General features: G+C 39.4%; 1 protein-coding gene across 3 annotated transcripts in view; it reads right to left on the bottom strand.

Moving 5' to 3' along the window:
• Positions 1-24,150, bottom strand: part of NAV2 (neuron navigator 2) — a 364,133-nt gene that overhangs the window by 7,191 nt on the left and 332,792 nt on the right. For all 3 annotated transcript variants that reach the window (XM_088175391.1, XM_088175389.1, XM_088175390.1), the window contains 16 exons: positions 19,106-19,158; positions 17,814-17,837; positions 17,632-17,706; positions 14,217-14,300; positions 13,517-13,628; positions 13,042-13,187; positions 10,294-10,466; positions 8,310-8,463; positions 7,437-7,596; positions 6,860-6,960; positions 5,518-5,613; positions 5,211-5,379; positions 3,244-3,479; positions 1,340-1,494; positions 814-885; positions 153-349 (listed from right to left, as the gene is read on the bottom strand). In XM_088175391.1, coding sequence (XP_088031517.1) covers positions 153-349; positions 814-885; positions 1,340-1,494; positions 3,244-3,479; positions 5,211-5,379; positions 5,518-5,613; positions 6,860-6,960; positions 7,437-7,596; positions 8,310-8,463; positions 10,294-10,466; positions 13,042-13,187; positions 13,517-13,628; positions 14,217-14,300; positions 17,632-17,706; positions 17,814-17,837; positions 19,106-19,158 — 2,007 coding nt within the window. The remainder of the gene's footprint in view (positions 1-152; positions 350-813; positions 886-1,339; positions 1,495-3,243; positions 3,480-5,210; positions 5,380-5,517; positions 5,614-6,859; positions 6,961-7,436; positions 7,597-8,309; positions 8,464-10,293; positions 10,467-13,041; positions 13,188-13,516; positions 13,629-14,216; positions 14,301-17,631; positions 17,707-17,813; positions 17,838-19,105; positions 19,159-24,150) is intronic.

Genomic DNA, 24,150 nt, shown 5'->3' with positions numbered 1-24,150 from the left:
AAGCATCAAAAATAGGATTGATGTAATCTAAAAGCAGAGTTTTAAAGAAAGCCTTTTTTATGTGATAAAGCACAAGGAAGTGTACAAAGACACACTTGATATACAAGCAAATAAAATATATATATTTACATATGCCTGGGCAGAGTACTTACCAATAGTAACATCAGAGGAGCTGTGAGCCTCCAAGAATTTGTTCAGATGTTGCCAGACCTTGGGAATCCAATCAATAATCTTAACCAGCTCTGCATTCCTCATCCTGCCACTGATCTCTGTTTCAATCAGTTTTCTTCTCAGGAAACGGCCGAGAAAGCCTTTGACAGGCTCAGTGTGGTTTGCACATAGCACCCATCTATGGCAGAACAGCAGAAATGGCCATTATTTCTCTTCCCTGTACTGAGTGTAACTATTCCTGACTGCATTTCTCTTCTTATTTCCAGATTATCAGGATCAAAATGGGCTATTCCAGTCATGCATGTTTTTCAGTAAAATATTTCACTAGATGAACTGATGTTTACTGTGCTTTATTTCAGCTCATTTCTCATTAATCTGCTTTGCCTAAATATTGTCTTACTGAAAACCTGCTAGAAGATCAAATATCTTAATAATCCTCTGTAAAGAAAAAGTTTTATGAACCCCATTCTTTTAATGACAGCACCATAACCAAGCTGCACATGTCAGGGCAGCAACCAGGAGCAAATGGCATTTCTCTCTCACTTTGCTATTTCAGCTGATAAGAACAATTTCAGATGACTCAGTAGCCACTACTCCTTTGCCAGCCCACAAATATAAATGAGAAACATGAATAAACAGTACCTGAAATTATGGTGAAGTTGAAGATTAGGTGTGGAGGAGGTGGCTTGGTTCATTGTGCCGATAATATACGGACTATTGGGAGAGAAAAAAATCAAGCAAATCAAACTTGTGAACTTTGAAAACCAAGTTTTAAGTAAAACCTGAACATTAAAAAAGGTTATTCAAAACTCTTTTGTCAAAGAAGGTTTTGTAGTAACTTATGACCAAATTGTCTACTGAGATTCTGAGAACATCAAATTCTGAAAGCAAACCAGAAGTCCCAAAACAGGACCTTTCACTACAAATGGGGTTTTACTACTAATGATCTATGTCACGAAGCAAATACAACTACTTTTTAATTACTTATTTCAGAAAAATAGATAATTTTATGGAGGAAAAAGATCCTTCTGAAGCACTATACACAATATGGACAACCTGGTCATCTTCCTCCACATAACTAAATTAATATAGACATTGGATTTTGCAGGAGCAGTGCTCTGAGTACAGGATTAACATTTGCAAATGTGTCCTGATACTATTTCTTTACCATTTGTGGTACTTGCAGTTTAGCAGTCCATTAAAGATCTCTCCTAGGGAGCTAACATGGTGCAAATTATCCAAAATTATGACAAGAGGCATATCCACAGCATTGTTTTCACTGTTGCACTGGTCTGCCAGGTTGGACAGGTACTGGCGGAGTTCCTGCAAAGCAGATATAAAGAAAAGAAGAAAATAAATTTTTTTTCTTCTTCACATTTCTTAAAAAATCAATTAAGATAGATAAGCTTGGTAACAAAATTTAAAGCAAGAGTCTGACATCTAACAAATCACACATTTTCTACAAGAAAACACAAGATATTATTTTCCCTCTCTTTTGTAGGTTATGCTGAAGACTCAGAGACTGTACCAGAAATTCTGTGTGAGATAAGGGCTTAAAGAGGGGTAATATTTTGTAATTTAGTATTTGTTTTTTATTCATCAATGTCAGACCTAAAAGGTCTAAAATATATTTCTGTTTCTTTTCAGGAACTTGATCAACTCTTCCCAAAGCATTCCAGATAGATTTATTATATCATCTTGCAACTGTGTTTCCATCAAAATACAGCAGACAAAATTAATCTGGAACAAACCATCCCTCATCAAAAGAGGCCAAATTTGGACACCTTCAGTAATGCTGGAAAAAAGAATAAGCTTTGGGTGCAGCTGCTGAGTGGTTGAAATGCTCTCAGCAGCTTTAAAGCATGTCTGAAATCATACCAGTGGCTTACAACCACAATTTCAACCATCCCTTTCCTCCAGAGGAAAATATGCCTAAGGCCATCAAATATACAGCTTTTTTTTTTTTCTTTTTTTTTCCTTTTCTTTAATCTAGATGATTGCTGGAAGTATATTCAGCAAAACCAGCAGCACATAAAAAAGCAAAGACACGCCTTACCTGCCCAGGAATGTGTCTGCACAACAGCCCCTCCAAACCCAGCACATGATTACAACTGCTGATACCTGCAGCTGCAGGAGCTCCTGACAGCCTGGAGATGCATTTGGGGGTTTTGGGAAAAGTGCCCACATGCAACAGGGATTGCTTAAGTCTCTGGGAATTTTATGCAGGTGTTTAACTTCCTGGGCAATTCTCAGGCTCCTAAACACTTGAAAACCATGACACCTTTAGGTGTTTAAATACACACCTGGAAGCCTGTTGCTCCAGACCCATAATCAGTTTAATCTGAAAACCTTTAAAGACCGTTTCCTTCAGGATTAACATAATGCTTTTGAAAATTTTGGGAAGGACGAGAATTTAATGGAGGAGTTTTGCAAGTATACAGAAGGTTCTATAGGAATGAAAGCAAATTTGGATATAGAAGAAAAGAATTGCTGAGCCAGTCTTACTGGGTAACTAGAAGGCAAAGAGCAAGTGAGTTGGAGGGGGCTTTTATGGCTTAGAGCAAAGGATAAATCCACCTGAAACAAAAGATGTTTCTACCAAACAAAAGGATTTTCACAGGCAAACAAGAAAGCCAATGTTGCAAGTAGAGAAAAGATCTCAGAAATTTCCACAGCAAAACAAGTCCCAAAGTTTAACGTGTGACTATGATTGGCTAGTCACTAACACAATATGGTAATTTTAGCAGTTTGGACAGGTTATATGTAAATGTAAAAGGTATTGTGTATGATGTTGATTGGTAGTCATGTATTAAGATGCTCTGTAATGAAAATTATATAATGTATTGTAACCAGAACTAGAAGGGTTTCAGGACACACAGCTTGCCTATGTCCAGCAGCTCTGGGCTCACCCACAACCCCCAACTGCTGTGACCTCGTCCCTGCAATAAACAGCATTTTAAGAGCTGGCTGAAGCCTCCATCTCTCTGCCAGGCTCTTACAGAATTTAAAGCTGAAAATGGCAGACTATGAAAGGTCTCCTCTTTTGCACGAGGACGGTTTGCTTGTGCTCACCTTGCTGGATTTGTGGTCGACGTTGAAGGTGGCAATGATGCCCTCGGCCAGCTCCCTGCCCTCCCTGAGCACCATGTACTCTGACAGACGGTTGGCCAGGTAGGTTTTGCCCGTGCCACTGGGGCCAGACAGGATGATCCTCCTGTGCTCCATCAGCAGGGACACGTAGCGCTGCAGGATGGGCTTGGGGATCAGCGACTCGAACACCAGCCCGTCCAGGCTGTTCTCACAGAGACCTGCAGCAGGGAAACAAGCCTCTTTTAGGGCCATTTCCAGTTTTTAGCCAAACTGACCTGATCAAGCTGTTCTCCACTTCAGGGCTAAAGCCCTTCCCCACCCCAGTATCGCTTGTGGTGGAGAGAGGCACACAGAAAGCTGGAAAACAAATGCAGGGGTGACCTGTGGGCTTAGCCTGGATCCTCCAGCCTGTGTAAGTCCTCAGCTGCTTCCCTAAGGCCCTCTGGAAGCTGCCACACCAAAGGATTCCAGGCCACACTTTCCATGAACCAGCCATCCATTTTATAGCATTTCACCACACATTCACCAACAATGTACCTGTTTACTTTTGGATTACTAGACAAAAAAAAAAAAAAACAACCCAGCTATCATCAACTCCCCCTACTTTCCCAAATGCTTGTAATTAAACTCCTCCTCTGTATGCTGATAGTTATCTCCTCTAACAGAAAACTCCTACTGATAAGCATTTATGCCATGTCAGCAGTCACTTTAGGCAGAATTGGCTTAGGGAAAATACACAGTGCTTCAAAATAAACAGCAGGAAGGGAAGTTGGCAGAACACCCAGAGAAATGTTTGCACCTCAGTGGTTACTTGGAATATTAAATATTTATATAGGCAGCTTTATATCTCAAAGGCATATGTAAGTGATTTTCCATAAATTGATTAAATACGTTTCAATTTTATTGAAAACTGTTATCACTTATGAACCTTCAAGGCACAAGTCAAGTCAGTGCAAGTTAAATATGAACTCAAATTGTAGCTTTACAGACACAGTTAGACCTTATGCAATGTTTCAGTTAGGATTTATGACTGGACAATGCATTTTATATAAGTAGAATATCCTGGATTCATGTCAAGCCTCAGTAAGTTGATGTATTTCACAGTTTATTTTGTCTTCCTGCCCACTGGTTTGCTATACAAGGTAACTTGGTTTTTACACCAATATTTAAAAATCTGCTTTCAGTCAAATTTCAAAGCTGATCTGAAGAATGTTTGGCACTGCTCTCAAATATCATTTGTCTGCAGATTTCACTGGTCTAACTTTGAGCAAACTGATATACATTTGAAATGCAGCAGTTGAGGGTTTTACTCTAACTTAGTTTCATATTATAGTTTTCATTAAGAAGTGCTTCCCTGAGAAACCAAATGAGAAACACAAATACTAAATTTGTATCAGTATTACATAAAGAAATTGATGGGAATTCTGAAAACCATACATTTTGAAAAATCCAGATTTTAAGGTGTTGCATAAAATTTGGTCTCCCTCCTTCCTGGTACTTAAGGAGGGACCCTTTGGTGAGACTGATCAAGCAAAGACGTCAGGATTTTTTTTTTTTTTTTTCTTTTTTTTTACCCTGCATGAAGGAAATAACAACTATAGCTGTGATAAAAGCTAATGAAATTTTGAGGCTTGACCATTTGGAGAGCACTTTGCTGCTCAAACAACTCCACTACATCCCTTGTGGTGTGAAGTCTTCTCCAGGACAAATCAAGATCTGTGGAGTGTGTAATTATTGCTAGAGTTACAGGTTGAAAACTCGCTGAAATCACAGACTTAGCATACCCCAAGTGGTGACTTTATCAAGTGAAAATAGCAGGAAGTAAATAAACGGTAGGAACAGGAAAAAGCAGTGCAATAAAAACTTCTACTCCTCTGAGTTTCTTGACACAGCAAGCTCTGATGAAACTCAAGAGTGAAAACTCCACCAGGCAGGCCAGGTGAAATTACCTTTGATGGTGACTGAGATGGTGTTGTTTTCTCCAACCAGGTACCCACAGGGCAGCAGCTCCGGGGTCTCTGCACTGTTGGTGCGCTTGATTTCCCCGATGCTGTAGCCCAGAACACTGTCTGAGTTCAGCCCCAGCTGGCTCACAGGATCCACGTGGATGATGTACTCCTGCCATGGAAAAGGGACTCAGGAAGTCAGGCTTTGTTCTCTGCTGTGACAGCACTTAATGCACAAAGTTAAACACAGCTTGGTGCCATCAAAACCCTACAGGAGAACTCGAGCTCACAGCATTTTGTACCCACTGACCTTAAACAGGCGTCTCACAACCCCATCCAGGACGTCCCACTTGGTTTTCCCACTGACTCCAATGCAGCCGATGAGGAAGGTGCGAGGCCTGGAGTCCTAAAGGCACAGGAATAACTCTATCAGACAAGTGTGGTTAATGTAATTAAAATGCTGGCTTCCCTGCCCCCTCCCCTTTTATTTCTAAATCATTCTGAATGGCACATGGAATCCTTCTCACATGATAAATATTTTCTACACTGTTGGAGTCACAAATCTAAAGAATGCTCAGGTGGTGGTGATGTTAATTAAAGGTATTTATTAATCAATCCATGAACAATTCAAAAATCTCTGAGAGAATTACAGTTTAGCAAAGAGACAGAAAAACTCTTAGCAATATTGTAGTCAAGTTCATTCTTCCATGACTTCACAGTCAAAGATGTTACATTTGTAAGGTTTATCCTATTTATTTCTAGAAATTTTGCTGTGGGCATAGAAACCTAAATATATATATATAAATTATACAAGTCTCTAAGTAAAAGTAGTAACATAGAAAGAGAGTTTATATTTCTGTATTTGATGTATCATAGCATTTTGAATTTCACAAGTGATTTTTAAGGCAGGTAAAAGAAATCAGACAAATAGAATTTTTCTGTTTTTCTACAGCTGTATTCACTGTGAAACATAATTGAAGAGAAAGCTAATTTCTGTCATAAGATTTGAAGTGTTACTAAAACTTGCTCTGACTGCAGTCGATCAGCAGCAGTTTTACTGTTTTTCCAGTGCTGTAATAATTAATGCAAAATTTAATGGAAAGATTGGTTAAGTCCACTTTATTTCTGATCATTCAGATTTTTGTCCAGTCCTCAGGAAGACATGAAGTTACTTCTTAAACATACTTTTACAGGTACTGAAAAATGTGAGATAACAAGGCCATTGCTTGGCCAAGCCTGTGTAATACATTCATGCATGTTGTACGTTAAACACACAAGATGGGACACAACTTTACAGTATCTGCAATTCATTTGGGTATTTAGGGTTCTTTCATGTACTTGTGGATGGAAAACATCTGAAAGACGTCATTCTAAACAGGGTACTTGTGTCAGAGAGGACAGCTTGAACTAGAGTGATATGGTATAGATCTCCTAGTTTGGATTTGTCAAGTTCTTCCATAAGATTGGTGCCTCTGGCATTTTAGTTTCTCTCAGCAGCTCCAAGGAAGCTGGAGGCAGCCAAGTGCCTTCTCTATCACTATTAACACACCAATGAACTGTTTTCCTGAGAATATTCTTAAAAGTCCTTGGTAAACTTGAATGCCCTCACACAAGCCGAAGTCACATTTCAAAGCTAATGAAACACAACTCACCTCCTTCCATTTCATCTCGTCCTGGAAGTTGACAACTATTTTGACGTGCCTGCCTCCTTCTTTCCGGGCAGAGCCATCCCCAGTGTCATCCAACAGCATGTCTGTGGACAGGAAACATCAACAGCTTCACAGCTGGAGCTCAATTACAATGGAGGCTATTCTGGTTTATTGTAGTCAAACACAACACGTCTGGGCTTCACATGCCCCAAGGTAAAACACAAGAACCAGGCTGACTGATTTCCCCCAACATACATCTCTCTTAAAAAGGGAAGGTCATTGAAAATTATTAACCAGTTACTCTGTATTTTCCTTTCTATGATATATCCCCTGGCAAATGTGCACCATTAAATGGCTTTAAACATGACTTTTCAGAGCTGAGGTCATAATTGGACACCTCTGACCGAGGGTGTAGCAGACCTACGATGATATTTAAAAGAAGGCTTTGTGCCAGCTCGTGACATATTTCCACACCTCAGCTGTTAATAATCCTCACGCTTTCATTTTTCCATGGCTAACCAACCCAAGCTTTCCAAGTGCAGGATAAAACCTGTCCCAGCACCCTTCCCATTAAACTCACCGAGACTGGTTGACTCCGTGAGGTTCAGGCTGTGTTGAGAGAGTCCCACAGAGTGTCTGGGAGAGGAGGAGATGGAAACCTGAGACTGAGCCCGGCTACAGCTGCCGTGGTTTTCAGATTTCAGCCGATCGTTCTCTGCTTTTAACTTCTCAATCTCACTCTTGAAAAGACAAGTCAGACATTAGAAGGCACAGTGAAAACATTATAATAAGAGAGCAACAGAAGAAACTTAAGAATAAATGGTAGCTTAGCAGAAAAGCTGTTTCCATAACGTTTTAATTAAGGAATTTAATTATTACAATGTCCTTTCTGTGAAACTTTTTGAAGTATCCTAAAATATCTAGATATGGATATGGATATGAATATGGATGTGGATATGGATGTGGATATGGATATAGATATGGATATAGATATAGATATGGTTATAGATATGGATATAGATATGGATATAGATATGGATATAGATATGGATATGGTTATAGATATGGATATGGATATAGATATGGATGTGGATATAGATATGGATATAGATATGGATATGGATATAGATATGGATATGGATATGGATATAGATATGGATATAGATATGGATATGGATATGGATCAGATATAGATACCGAAATGCAACTACCTTAAGGCAGAGAGCATGCAAACATTTTGACAGCCAACAAAATGCTGTCCCCATCTTGGGGTTGAAACAGCTGCAGCTGAGGGCAGCAAAGTCAGGTGTTCAAGCTGACTTTTACTGAAGGTTTAACACCGGCACGAAGCAAAACACAGCCTTTAGCAAGCAACTCATAAAGTTCTGCTCTTTCCTGTGGGGGTGGGCGGCCACAGCAGCAGAGGACGCGGGGTGGGGTGGCTGCTCCTCACCTGCATCCTGTTCATGGCCTCTCGCAGCTGGTCCAGCTGGTGTGCGGAGCTGAGCGCCTCCAGGCGAATGTCGGTCAGCTTCATCTCCTTGTCGCGCAGCTCGTTGCGCAGCTGCATCACCGTCTCGGCCTCGCTGTCCGTGCACTCGGAGATGCTGCGCGACACGGACAAACACACGCTCGTTCCTCTCCTCGCGCTGCTTCTCCAGGGTTTGTTGGGAGGAGAGGAATAAAGCCCCTTTTCGCTCTGCTCGAAGCAGGTAGCCATTTATTGAATTAGCGGTATCATAAAATCAGATATTAAACATGCCACGGAAATTTTAGACTCTGATGAAACAATGTCTGAGGGTTATTCTTCTTTAAGTAGCATCTGAAACAGAATTATCTGGAATTGCCTGCTATTGGATAGTCACCTTTTTCATGGCAGTTGCCATAAAGGAAAACTTCTAAAGCAAAAATCTAAATAAATTAAGGGGGTGCAGGCATTTAACAGCAGTTGGTTGGAGATTGATGAGTTCACAGACAGATTTAAAGCTCACCAGGTGTGCACAGCTGGGTTTCCCTGAACTGCTCTGGAGGGCTTTGGAACTCTACACCTACTCAAGCATGATAAATTCCTGCTTGCTTTAAAGAACTCATGCTTAAAAAATTTTTGGTGGCATTTTAATTCCCTCCGCCCACAAAAAGAAAGAGTTCCTGAGTGAATAACAACATTTCAGCACATTTGAAACTGTATCTGTATAAAGATCAACTACACAGCTGTGAGCTTTAAGGGAGATTTTACCTAACATGTCTTTCCCTAAATCAGGTTAATGAGAGCAAAAAGCCAATAAGCCAAAACACACTCGTTTTACTGGTGCTCTATCCTTCCCCCAGTTCACATATTTACTCTCTGTTCATGTTTATCCTTTTGGCTTCCATAGCAAGGTGAGATGTACCCACACAGCATTTTGGCTGATGACAGATGGGATCATCATTTGACAATTTTCTGTCCTGAGAGTTCTAAAGCGCAACTTGCTGTAATCACCAGAAATGCACTGAGTTAGGCTCGAGAGACAGAAGAAGCTTTGAAACAAAAATCATGGGGGATTATCTTCTGCTACTGACATTTCATCACTCTTATAAAGCTGGAAACTATTTCTATTGTTTTCACCTGTTCATGTGAAAACAAGTGGAGGGGAACTACTCCAAAGCATTTGTTCTGAAATCAGGCTGGAAGATCTGCATGACCTCCCAAGGTCAGGAGGCTGTCTGGTAATTACAGGTTTCTCAGTACTGCCTGTTACAACTTTGTGTTATTATTTATCCTGCTCAAGTGACAAAGCTACTGATGGAATTAACATAAAAGCTGTTTTACTAAATTTTCCACGCACGTTCTAAAATGTGAGTTCAGACTCAAAACAGTGTGGCAAGGGAATTGTTAAGCTTTATTTCACAGGTGGCCATGGAAAGGACCAGGCACAGGAGACTGGGGAGCTACAGAAGGAAAGAGGGGTGGATCATCTCCATCCACCAGGCACAAGTGGTTAGATGAGTTCACCCATATCACTAAACCACAGTGTTTGATTTCCTTTCCTTTATCTGAATTTGTCAATAGAACTGGGAACTTATCACAGTATCAGATTAATACAATATGTGCTGTGTTTAGACAAGAGAAATTCCCAGATTTTACCAGGTTTGTTTAATTAATAGCAAGAGATCCAATTAATTTGGTACCTCAAAGTCACCCTGGTTATAAATATTCTTGATACTCAGTACATTCTGCTGAGAGAGCAACCCAATGAAATATTTACACTCCAGCACTGATGGAATGATTTTTGGCTTCCTGGACACTAATGCAAAGGTACTGGGTTGGGAGTCAGCTCATACATCTTTAAATCTCTGAATACATGAATTCAGCATTTCTGTCCTCTGATTTTCCTCTACCAACGCAGCAAGATGCTTTCCATGCTGTTTTCTGTCTAAAAATTACAGAAATCACTTACAGGGAATTGGAATGGGAAGCTCTCAGCAGTGGTGTTGAAACAGTGGTGTTGTGGTGTGGCAGCTTTGGTGAGGAAGGTAAGGAAGAATCAGTCATCTCCTCAATGTCTGAATGAGAAGATGCTGACTTGGGAGATTTCTTTTTCCCAAAAGCTTGCTTGAAGGAGCTGCGTAACTGGAAAAAAAACAAGACCACAGCAGCAGGTCCATCATTAAGAATGAAACCAGGCAAAAAAAAGCCACAGAGTAAAAACTGTCAACATGCAAATACTCCAGATGCTACAGCCATACTCACATACATAGTAACACAGGTAAAAAATAAAAAAGCTTTTTTTTCCTTAACTATTTTATCAGATTAATAAGGTCAATAGGAGTGGCTATGAATGCTTCCTATTTTTTAAGAGCTATTTGACAGCAAACTCTGTTCAGTGCAACAAGCTTTAGAGCAGCGTGGTGACAGCTTGCAGCTGTGCTGGCACAGGGCCCAGCCCAGGTTAATGGTGCTGGGAGGGTTAGTGGTGTCAATGGTGTGTTAGCTTTGTACCTCCAAGGTTAAAGTAGGTCCTCCTTACCTCATTGACCTGCCGGAAGAAGTGCAAGCAAAAGGAAGTGGGGGAAGGAAAAAAGACATGTTTTAACAGATAAAGCCACTAATAAGGGAAGTTTTGGATTTCTAAGACAAACACGACCAATGATTAACAAAGACAAACAGTTACTTTAAAACTGGAACCCTGTATTTTCCAAAACCAGGTGTCTCAAACCACATATGGGCATTTTTTTGCATTACCTGAGGAAGACACCAGAGCCAAACTCTCTTAAATTACATTTTCTCTTTTTGCTCAGGCAGAGTGCTCTGGCTAAGAGCCAAGTTAATAATGTATTTTCCCTTGCAGGAACAGGTATTTCACCATGTGAAAAGACTGCAAATTCTCTACCTACCTGCAACTAAAATAACCTTCTGTAATGTGACTGCCATTTTTCAAACAAGAATTAATATTCATGTCATTAAAGTGATGTTACCCCAAAGTTACAATTTAACAGGTAGGGTTCAAGAAGCATTTGGACAATGTTCTTAGATAAATGGTTACACTTTTAGGGAGCCCTAAAAGTTAAACCCCCATGGAATCAAGGTCTGGACTTGATGATGCTCATGGTTCCCTTCCCACTCAGGATACTCTGTGTCTCTACCTTTTAATGCCACTGCAAATTACATACTGTACACAGGCTGGCTTAAAGCTGTTTTTAAGCTAGACAAAGACTCCTACAACGAGAAATGTTGGAAATTTGATGTTTCAGCTCTGAATGGACAGCTGCATTGCTTCTACAAAGAACACTAAGATCTTGGCTGAGAATTTCCTCAGCACTGGTGGAATAAAGAATGTGTGAACCAGATTCAACTCACACATTCTTCTCCATAGTGTTTTAATTTCCAATCTTCATTTCACAGCAATGAATTTTTAGTAACAGCCTTAAAATACTTTCCTGTTTCTTCTACTTAATGAAAGCTTTGTCTTTATAATAAAGAAACGTTCCCTTAACCTTCTTCAAAAATAGTTATCTGATGAATGAGAAATGTAGCCTGATGTAGGACCATATCCACTAGGTTACAATAACAAAGAATTGAAGTGAAACAAGAATTTAAAAAAGTGGTTATCTTAACTTACTACAAAAGTTTTGTGTCACAAACTAAGGGTTGCTAGAAATTTAAAAATTATAGCCATTTACTTTGTCTATATACTTGTACAGCACAAGAAGGATTTGGAGAAGATGTTGTTTCCATTCAACCAATTATTTAAGGAGCAGAGTGGAAATGCTTCTTTTGTGAAGCAGCTGGCAATATCAAGAGCAACCAAAATGAAACCTCTGAGATAAGAGAGAAATAAAAAGAAGTTCAGGAAGCTCTTTCTTACAGTTCAGGAGTTTCATCAACATTTCTGAGAGGATATTGTGCAAATACAAATGAAGCTTTTATCAGATCTAACCACATTTTGCATCTCTACAGATTTATCTGTACACTCAAGAGATCCGGGGAATTGAAACTCAATGGGAAGAAAGGGGTGGATTGTTTTACTGGCTACAGTAAAGGATCTAGGGACTTCAGTCCAAACTACAATCAGACTAGGTCACTAAGGCAGTTATGGTCTAACTGGAAATGGAGTTGAAGATAATGTACCTTTCCTCCAGTACAGGGTACCTTGTACATAGTACGTGATGAGCAAAGAGGGAAAAATGGGAAATGACAGGTAAGTAATGCAAAAACTTCCTAAAGAGATGTCTGTCATGAAACGTTTTTAAAATCGGTGGGTTTTTTAAATATAATTCTTAGAACTCCAAGTTAATGCTGAACAAAGAGTTCTTGAAGTGTTTAATATGTTCACTTATAAGAAAGTCCTACGAGATTAGGAAAAAAAAAAACAAACCCACAAGAATGATCTGCTCTTGTGGGTTTATTTTACTTTAACGACAGATGCCACATTTTCCTTAAGGGGCTGACACCCCTTTAGCCAGAACTGATCTTTGACAACTATTTCTAATTTAAGACTGGCCTTTTAGCTGTCAAGCTAAATTCAATCCTATGCAGAGTCAACACAACTTACAACTCATTTAAGCCTCCAAAGCAGAGTTTACCCTGGATTTAGGCTGCACACAGTCCTTGTGCTGACCTGCTGAAGGAGCAGCCAGGTGGATTTCACCGTGCATGTCCTGACAATTTCACATAAACCTCACACAGCCTGCTAAAACACACTCACCCAGTTCTTCCTCTTCTTTTTCTTGGAGTCACTCTCGATGTTGCTGCCCACGCTGGAGTGGCTGGTGGCACTGTTAATGCTGGACACACTGTCCGAGGAGTGCTGCCTCCGGATCCGCAGGTCCGTGGGCTGAGCAGCTCCAGGACCTGCATGTGAATGGAGGCACTGTCAAAATTATCTGGGAAATTTAATGGATGGTATTAATCATGCAATCCTGAAGAAACATTTAGGGAAACCAGCACTCGGACAATCACTTATCCCAATGGATGTATTGTGTATTTCAAATCCTTGTTTCTTGGGACGAGATTAAAATCTGAGATGCTTCAAACTTTTCCTTCAGCAATTTATCCCAGTGTAAATTACTGGGTTACTCTGGTGTCTCAGTAACTCTGATGGTTACATCAGTTATTACCCAGAGGACTGAAGTCCCACTGGAGAGGCCTGGAGTCTCTTCTCTGCCTGTCTTGTCTCTCACCTTTGCAGTTGAGCTCAGGTGTGTTGATGACTCCATTGATGGCAGCCTGAGCAGCAGCGTTTTGTTTCTTCAGGAGTTCAATTGTCTTCCTTAACTCATTCAGTTCTGAGTCCTTGAATAAAGAAAATAAACCATATGACAGTACATGGGAGAAGAACTCCAAAGAAGCTGCTTTTCCTAAGTTTTGGTAGTTCACAGTGAATTCATGGAATATATATATGTATAAGGAGGTGAAAATGAGATTTGGGATACCTGGGGATGCACACCCTCAACAGGGTGCAAAGCAGCTTCGGTATTGTGATAGAAAAAATGCATGTATTCTGTAATGCAGAAATAATGTCTATTCAAGCACACTGTCCAAAACCACAATGCTGCCGGTATTGTAAGTACTCTTCTTGGTGTTTCTTTCAAACATGTCCATGTATGGATGCATTGGGATGAAATATATTACAGAAATATGCAATACTGAAAACTCAGGCCCAAAGCAACAATTGATAGGAATAACCTGATCAGTTGCCACAAAATCCCAGTGCAGAAAATGAGTGTTTTATATACAAATTATTTATTAGATTTTACTCTGTCCCCACAAATTAGGGAACTAAGACAAATTGTGACTTTTCCCCCCCACACAACTAGAAGGAGCACGGGCAAAAATGCTGGAAATAGAAATGAAGGCTTCCCAAATCCTTCTGAAGCTTGCCTTTTGTTCTGCTGTCATGGTCAGGCTCTGCAGTCGGATCGTCATGTTCCCCAGGCTCTGCTCAAACGCTGCCACCAGGTGAGCCTGAAATCAAACCACACAGGAGGAGGTTGTTCTCTTCCCCCAAAAAAGGAGTATTTCTGCAGGTATTTAATCAGTCCACTCAGTTTGTTGTGTAAATGGTGCAGAGAAAACAACAGTGCTTAGAAAAGGTCAAATAGTAGAGCACACATTATAGACATGTTCGCCAACAATAAAACATAAATCAAGTTTTTGTATAGAGAAAAGTCAGGCAGAAACTTCCTTCCAACGAAATCACTATTCTCCTTGTGGATAATTAAGGCAAGAAGATGCTGGCAGTCCCAGGGGTGGAGATTCTCACTGTGTTTATCCCACCAGGAGAACAGATGCTTTGCCAGCATCTAACTCAAAGACTTCTCCAATATTTCAGTGCACCTTGCTTCCAACCAAGGTCAGCTTGTTACATATCATCCAAAATTCCTGCTGCTTGGCCAATTCTCCTTTTATCTTTTCCAAAGGAAAGAAAAAAAAGATTTCTCTGTGCTTCTTGGGACAAGAATGTTGAATCTTTTTCCCAGGAAGTACGGAGAACACTGTGTCCATTAAATGAAAACCATCAGCTAGGAATTGAAAATGACTGGGAAGCAAAAGGAAGGATAAGTAGATTGAGAAGATGGAAAAGAATGTCAGAAACTGTATTTTTAAGGCCATGACATGGCACTGTTTCATGGCTACTCATATGCATGTGCACACATAACTGATCACAGGTATATTTCAATATGTATTTGTGGCAGTAGCCACAATAATCTACACTAACCATAGAAAAAAATAGCTTTATTTATCTATTAAAAATAATTCTTTATGCACAATGACGAGTAAAATTGTAAAATCTTTCCAAGCAGAAAAGGACATTTTCTCGCCTAAAAAAATACAGAATAGCAAAACCTTTCAGAGAGCTACTCCAGACTCATTCAGCAGCAGCACACAGTTGACTTATCCTAAATAACTGTTCTCACATTCACAATGAAAACAAACATGAGCAGTACAATAACAAGGGGATGTGCACTCTCATTCCCATCAGCCCCTATGAAAATAAGCAGAGCTGAGACTGTGAGAAAATGGCAAGAAGTAATTCAAAACCTAACACTACACACGAAGGAAAATCTAAATATTTATTTTAAAAACACAGAGTGCACAGCTTCTGTTGGGGAGGATGAACAGGGAACAACAAAGCTGATATTCAGGGATCCTCAGCAATACTTTTCAAAAGCAAAAAATAAATGGGCAAGCAGGACTGCATGGATTAGTAACAGGATACAAACCCTTAATACTTTGACCTGAGCCTTAAAAACTAGTTGCTCTTTCAAAACCAGATATTGCAATTATTCCTATCTCAAAATCGTTCAGTGAGCTATGGAAAATAATGTATCTTCACTTTCTATAGCTAAAGCAAAATGTTTCCAAATTCATGCTCTTGATGGCTTGACAAGCATCAACAAATGCAGTGTCTATGCAAAGAAATCCAGGAAAAAAATTGTAAATTGAAGGGATTAATTTGAATTGTCTAAGTTTTAATTGCCTTTTATTAAAGGAATCATGTCTAAAGCAAATGTTCAAGTATCTTAACTAACAGCATTTATTAATCTCAATCTTTTTGGGAGCAGACCTTGTCTTTTACATGGAAAAAGGGCACGTTCTCTGGAAAGAGGTGGCTAGAAACTGAAATTTAATACTAGGACAGTTATAGCAACATCTCTGTTGCCAATTTATGGACAAATCAGGGGCAGGCTCAAGTCTAAGAAGTTTAAATAGCATGAATAAAACACTGCAAAATTTTAGCAAAGTGAACTAAGCAAAAATGGAATATTATCAAAATAATTAGTGATATGCTAACTTTTCTTTTTGTTCGAGAAAACCCCACAAGAAAAAAAACCACAAAAATCCAAATGACCCCAATCCAACCCAAACCATACAGAGTGTACATTAAAAACTGTTCTCCACAAAGAGAGTGGTAGTAACCACACAGAAATGCTTGGGCAGATGAAGAGCAGCTGGGCCAGGCAGTGAGCAGCCTGTGCTGAGCACCAGCCCAGTGACCCTGAACTGTGGGAGGAGAATGCAATAAAGCCCAGGCAGAGCCAAATGAGCTGCTCAGCTGACAAGTTCTTTGTTTGAAGGACACAAGCTGGGTTATTTAACAACATCATTAAAAACCTGTGCAAGAGAATCTGGTCCTGCTTTCCCACAAGTAAAGAAACTTCCAGGGGAAAACCAACTCATGTATCCAATCCCCTTTGTATTTGAAAGGCAAATACAAGATTTAACTTTTGAAAGATGTTTAAACTGTTTTTTTTTTTCCTCTTGGGACAGTGACTAAGTGGTTTCATGCAGTCAAAGGCTTTTTATTTGACTTCTCTGTTGTAACTGTGTTCTTGGTTTTTCAGCCCCATTTTCAAGCTGGGTGAAGCACTGTGATGCCTGCAGTGGACAGCACAGATTTCCCCTGGAACCTTTCCTGTGATACTGCTCAGGTGAAACCTGTCCTTTCCTGTCCCAAGCTCTGCTCTCCCCTAATTCTGAGAGCTGATGGACAGGAATGTCCCCTTCAAGCAGCACATGTTCTGATGTTTATTCATTCCCATAAACCAGGATGTCGGTATGATCTGATCTGCTGACTATTCATCTGCAGCTTATTTACTCTAGAATTGCTTATTTTCCTTGCAAGCTTCTGTATTGCAGATTCCTGCTATTTGTGACTGTAGCACAGAACACACAAATAAACTTGCTCAGGGTCATACAGTACTGCCTCAACACCTCCTGGATTCCTGTATTGTTTTTCCCAGAGTGTCTTAAATTACTTATCCCTGAAATTCTTGAAAGGAACAAGCAGAATTATTGTCTACACTGCTTAACTTTAAATTAGTTTCCAGCACCCCTTATGCCAGTATTATCTATCATGCCATTAACCCACATCCTTATGCAACAGAAAAACATAATGCATTTCAGTCCAAGTTACTCTTAACTTTTAGTCCTATCAATTATAATCTTTATCTGTATCTCATCCCATCCAAATGTAAAAGCAAGACACTATTTATAAAAAAAGACCCTGTCCTCAATGATTTGCTCAAGACCTTAAGAAAGCTCACATACATACAAAGCCAAATTAATATTATAACTCAGTTTTTAAAGAAAGGTGTAAGATAATTCAGTAGGGCAGAGAATGCTATTTTTGGACATGTTCCACACATGCATGCCGTTATTCTTTAAACACATCAGTAACACGAACTGAATGTTATGTATATGAAATCTTTTTGTCACTTTAAAAAACAACTGGGTGGTAATTGTTGCATTAAATGCATTCCAGGTTAATGTTTGCTCTCAGAGTTGTACTCACATTAGCAGTCAGCTGAGTTGTCAGAGCTGACACTTTTTCTTGGGATGCATCCAATTCTCTCCGCAGCTTGCGAATCTGTGGGTTTTAAGAGAGCACTTTAGTGCATCATAACAGGGAGAAATAAAACAGCAAGACACACAGTGCACTGTCATTTATGCTTGTCAAAGAGGATGTGCTCTTACCTCTGACTGGCACTTCTCTTCAGGCTGTAAAATAAAAAGAAGTATGTGAGGATATTACAGCATAACCAGCCTGACAAATTTATGCAAATTCTCTTTTTGTATTTCAAAAATACTAATGTGAATTCCTTATTTTGAATTCACACATCCATATTCAGTCTAATTTAATCTCCTAATTTATTTACTCTTAAGGAAAAAGAAAATAGGCTGCTGGAGGTACTTCCTTCTGCAGGAAGGAATTTGGGCTCCACCTCCCAGCCAGCAGGACAGTGCACCTCTGATCTCAGTCATGGAAACGTGAAGAAGTCCTGGCTCTGTCCATAAGGGACTGCATGAGGCTCTGAAGAACCAGGACTGCCACAGAACTAGGCCAATCCTGGGCAATTCCCTTCATCCCAAGCTCAGCCATCCACGGGAAGGAGGTCACATTTTTGCATTCCAAAGTGATGTGAAAAAAAAAAATTAAAAATTCCTCCCACTTGGGTGCTGCCTAGGCACTGTGGCAATGAAAAAGTGAGGACACACAGCCAGCTGTGAGGATGCCAAGTGGATGTACTGACCATCCACTGTGGTCAGCATGACAGAACTGTGGCTACTGTGGCCTGTTTCTAACCCCAGTGGTCAGCTAAGGGGAAGTATGGGGTAGGAAGTCACACACTCCACTGTTTCTAAGTAAACATGCCCACTACAAGCCACCAGGAAAATTACACCCATCCAAACACTACTGGGGCCACTCGTGCAGCAAGCACAGGAACCTGAAGCTCTGAGTGCTCCCCTGTATTTTCAAACTCCAGTAAGCCTTATTTTAGGATCAGATAACCAAAATGAATACATGCTTGTGGAGAAAATGTAACTGGCACAGCGATTAAATGGCCTTTTTAAAGAATTATTAATATCTGCACACTACAAAGTGGACTTGAACTTCTTTAGCAGCAAATCATTAATGTAAGGATGGGATGACTATTCAGCAAATTTTGGGATGCTAAAAGTAATGAAGTTTAAATCTCCTCATTATCCACTGAGGTGCCTTGTAGCAAAACCTACTTAGCACAGCATAAAATACAGACTCAAAAAATCAATGGCTGCTTTCAGGCCATTGAAGTCAGTCTTTAATGAGGATACTGCTAAATATCCACAGGCATCTTCAAGAACATAAACATTCCTTTCCTAGCTAGCATTCAGAACACAGTCAAATGAAACCTGCTTTTTTCCTCTCTTTGAATGGCAAAACTAGCACAGCAAGACCAGTCAATTCAATAATTTTGATGAATAAATAAACTCTTCATTATACTCACTGTGGAATAAATAGATGATGTACTGGACACCAAAGAGAGAGAAGAACCATGCACTAAAGGAAAGAAAATAAACACAATGAATGTAATTGCACTAACCACAGAGTGGAATCATCATAAATGATCCACTGTCTACCACCAATCTACTGAAGAAATACTTTCACAAATTTCATCATCCACCAAAAACTTAGTTGCATTATTGCACCAATAATGTACAGTTTGAAGCATGCATTGCCAGTTGATATGATCCATAACCTTGGCTCTAGTTATGCTGTTTTAAAATTTTCATAATTGTTCATTTGAGAAAATTAGGTGTGTCCAAGAAAGTTTAAAAAAGTTTTGATGAAGATCTGTTCAGAGATAAATATTTCTCTAGACAGTATATCTTAAAATTCTTACAAAAGGGCTTACTCAAGATTAAAAAAAAAATAAATCAAGAAATGCAGAAGAGATTACAAAATTAAATATAAGTATTTAATCTTCAGTTTTAGGTGAGACTGAAGGGTTTCTTTTTACTTTTTTAAAGCAATAGACCAAGATGGGAATGTCCTGAGAAAACCACAACATCCAGCTCTAGTTTGTAACCAGATGCTCCAGGAGAAGATGTGGAGGACCCAAGATTTTTTTTAAAAACCCATAGTCTAATTTTGGGGCTGTGAATTGTCCTCTAAATGCAGCTGTGTCTTCCTTCTGCTGACTTAAGGGAGCTGTATTAATGCATAATAAGCCCAACGTTCCCTTTCCCTGCAGGGTTTCTTGGTCTTTCTTTAAAGCAATGACTTTTTTTTAACAAGGCAAAGTTTGTTCTCTCATTAAGAAATGAACACTGAAAACATGGCTACAAAACTTCCTGGAAAAGGATTTGTTTCTATCAATTTTTGCATTTAAATTCAATAAAGGACATACAAATACATTGATGTCCTAGATGATCTGCAGAGGTCCCTTCCAAACCTAGCTATTCTGAGATTCTCAAGGTTGTTACCATCACTCAGGCATCAGGATTTACATATAAATATAACATCATTTCATTCTTTATTACTATTGAAAAAAGTACCTGAAGCTATTCTTTCTGCTACTGGAACATGCAAAACTACTTTTCCTTTATTTTTATTTTTAGAAACAAAGTACTGAACTGAAACTTCCATTCAAAATTTAGGTAACTGAATACAAATAATATGAAATAGAAAAAGTGATTTTATGCTTTCTTCTAAGTCCTCCAGCCAAGGGAAAAAAAAAAAGTTTAGAAAAGCTGCCATTTTGCTTTAATTATCTACTGCAATTCTACATTCGTAATAAATGGGTTCTGCTTTCCCACTGACATTATATCCTAAGGCAATACTGGAAAGAGAAGTAAACAAGGTCTAAGTTGGCTTCTGAAGGAATTTAAGACAATTTAGAAAAGCCACAAGAAAGCAAAAAAAAAACCTCACACCCATTCGCTTTCTCTGGGTAATCATATTTTCAATTAAAATGATCTTTCTCGTTAGACATTAAGGATGATACTGCACTAAGAAAATAAAAATAAGTGGTGTGAGTCAGACCCAGGCTCTAATTGTGTGCTCCAGCCTTGGCTGCAACTACAGCCCATGTTTACTGAAAAGAATGGAAAGAGGAGATAGATACCCAGTGATTATTCCCCAGGTACACCTTTGCACCTTCTGGGAATCAGCAGAGATGGAAATTCCAGCGATGGAAACTGCAGCCAGACCATTATTTTGCCTGCTGTGACCTCTCTACCATTAACTCAACTGCTACTGAATCCACTGACACATTTTGTCTGTAATGAAAAATCCTCTTGTGTTCAGAAATGTAATTCTTTGTTGTTTTAGACCTGCTGCTGAATCAGTCAGTGAGTTCCTCGAGTGCCTCCATGCCACAGTGCAAAGAGAAGCAATGGATAACCAATCTCTTCACAACAAACCAAATTCCATACATGTGCCTTCAGCCATCATTTTCCAAGCTGAAGATTTCTATTTTAACTTTGCATCACAGATGTTTTGCACTTAAGATCTCCTTTTCACTTTTCTTTACTTGCATTTTCCCCTTAAGATTTTCAAGAAGGAAAGCACAAAGTGAGGCAATATTGCACAAGGCCACAAATAGACTCATACAGGGAATACAGTATTATTTTCTGGTCTGCCTCCCTATATTCTTCCTCCCTATATTCTTGTTGAATTTTTTTTCCTAATAGACATGTAACCAAAAAAGAGCCCTATCAGCTGGCCAGAGAGGAAACAGAAACCTTTACCATGGACTTGGTCACACACATCTTTGAGCTAGCATCAGCTGGAATTTTTAAGATCACATTGGGAATTAATACAGGAGAAAAGAATCAAAATGAGGAAAAAAAGGGAAAGAGCATATAACACTGGGAATTCTACTCCTGCCTTGTGAAACACCACCATCACATAGAATCACAGACTTATTTAGGCTGGAAAAGACTTCTAAGATCATCCAGCATTGCCAAGGCCATCACTAAACCATGTCCCCAGGTGCCACATCTACATGGCTCCTAAATTCCCCCATGAATGGTCACTCATGTGCATCATTTGAACACGTACATAATTTCAAATTTCTCATTCCAAGGACAACTAAGGAGTTAATATATTTGTGCAATTTCTTTTTACAGTATCTGCAGATGGCTACTTGAAGGCTATTTAATTAGGAGCCTGAGGCAGTTATGCTCTTGATGCAATTCCTGTTTCTTAAAGCCAGCATGCATGTGCATGCAGCCTACAAACCCAAACTGGTCTGGAGCTATTATTTTAAAGCACTGTAAATGCAAACAGTGTAAATGCATACAGGCAAGCATGTGTCATTTTTAATGCTAGAAAAGAAACGTTCTAGCCACGATCATCTGCCCAGAGAGCAGAAAGAACAACTGGTATTGCAGTCAGTAGCACAAAAAGGAATTATATATTCACAGTTTATATTCCAGTGATAACGAATTTAATCTTTTTTCTCTTGGAGGCTGAAGTATCAGGGTGCAGCCAGTGGCAGCCCAGCTCCTGGAGAAGATTGTTGGCTGAGGGAATGGGGAAACTGGAGAACCAAGAGACCACTCAATTTTTATGCTGTGTTTTTTTCCCTGTGAAGTTCTGGCAAGTTTGGAGGCTGTTCCTGCTGGCACCTCCACAGCCCTGAACTCCTGTCTGTCACAAGAGTTATGTGCTGCAAGGCTGACCAACCTCCCCACCTACATGCTGTGCTGTGAGAGAACATGACTGTACTTCACACCCAGAGACAAGAGAAGAAAAAGGCTTAAAAGAATAAATCCCGGCCCTGCTGAACTTAATGAGAAACAAATGTTTTGTTATGTGCAGGGAAATAATTAAGAAGTAGGTTGGTAAGCTTTATTTAAGACCTGGATTTATGCTTCATTGACACCTGGATGATTGTATAAAATCAATTTGTTCATTAGCCACAAATTTAAATTTCTATAATACTTTTTAAACTATTCTCTCAAGGTGAAGGAAAATCTCTGCTATATTCAGAAACACTTAATCACTTAGACCTTGCAATTCCCTGAGAAATAAGCAGAAGCCAATAAACAGGTGACTCCTGCCTTCTCTACAGCCAGGGAAGTGACAGAAGACCATTGTCCTGAAGACAAAAATAGAGTGACTACACTTAAACATTCAACCCATCTGGTAAAATAGTATAATCCTTTTAGGTGTGAAAAAAATCTGAAAGGGATCTTCAGCATGTCCACTGTAGGGTCAAATTCCTTCCTCAGATGCAAAAGTGGTATTTTCCAACCACTTTCAAGTCTATAACTTGGTGGATATTTCTTGGACTTCATTTTTATTACTTTTTTCAAATGAATAAAAAGCGCTTAATAGAACATTTCACCTCTTTTCAAATTTTCCTTTTCTTCTTCTTTTTTAAATGTTTTTTCTTCAAATATGAAGTATTTATTAAGTGTTTATCCAAACTAGCCTCTCTGCTGGACAAGAATTTCTGAACTACAAGAGAGAGTTTAACCTCCAATGTGCCAAAATGTATCTGCTGCAACCTTGAGCACAGTTAAAAGACTAAGGCTACAATTTTTGGAGGAGATCTTCAATAAAACCAAGTAAGTTTTCCTGCAATAGCTCTTTCAGTAAATCACTGAAGTGTAACCCAGATGCAGTGATTCAAATTCCTTCACAGATTATATTAGGGGACAATTTAGTAAGAGCATGACTGTTCATCACAGTATGGAACTTGACTGACTGAGCAGCTGGCAGTCTTTGACTGTTCATGATCATTCAGCTTTCTGAGAGCAAACAAAAGTTAATTCCTGCAATAACCCAGCTTTTAGCCCTAGAGCATTATTCTAATAATTTTCAACCCCTAATGAAAATCCTCAGCCACAGACCTCTAAAATACAATTAAATGCACTGAAATTAGATTGACTAAATTCGTCAATTAATTAATTAATCTTTCCAGAGACATACCCAATGCATATTTTCTACTTCTTCCAATGGGAAAAAACCCTGATGGGATAACCAGAATCTCCAGGAAGGCATTTTGTGGCTCTCAAAGGCTTCTGCAAGCACTGAAGTGTGGCTCCCATGCATGCCTGGTTCTTGGGCAGCAATAGCCATGGGGCACAGGTATTAACAGGGCTGCCTAGTGCAGGTCTTCAGAGCAGGGGAAGAGCCATCAAAGGCTTGTGTGGCCTGTAAAGTACAGTCAAGCTTCCAACCCTGGCCAGAAAGGAGAACTAAGACTCAAAGATTTAATGTTGAAAGAGTTTCCTATGAACCACTCCATGCTTGACTTTTCAAAGTGCAATGCTTGAGGATTGTAATGTGTGCTCACAGCCACTCCTGCTACAGCCACAAGGATGCCTGATCAGGACAACTCATTTACAGGTAAATGCTTTTTCTTATTAAATTTACATAGATTCTTTTTATCAGCTGTGGTTACATATTTGAAAATAAGATGAAGCACTAAAAAGACAAGCCAGGATGTTACAAAGAACTGCTCAATTTCTTTCTTTGGCAGATCCATTATATCAAGTGAGGATATTCAGCAGAAATGAAAAGCAAAGACAATTCAAG

This window comes from Sturnus vulgaris, chromosome 18, assembly GCF_052056855.1.
Source record: "Sturnus vulgaris isolate bStuVul1 chromosome 18, bStuVul1.hap1, whole genome shotgun sequence".
In the NCBI taxonomy this organism is placed as follows: Eukaryota; Metazoa; Chordata; class Aves; order Passeriformes; family Sturnidae; genus Sturnus; species Sturnus vulgaris.
Note: the sequence above shows the minus strand (reverse complement) of the source record. Positions and strands in the feature narration are given on the sequence as shown.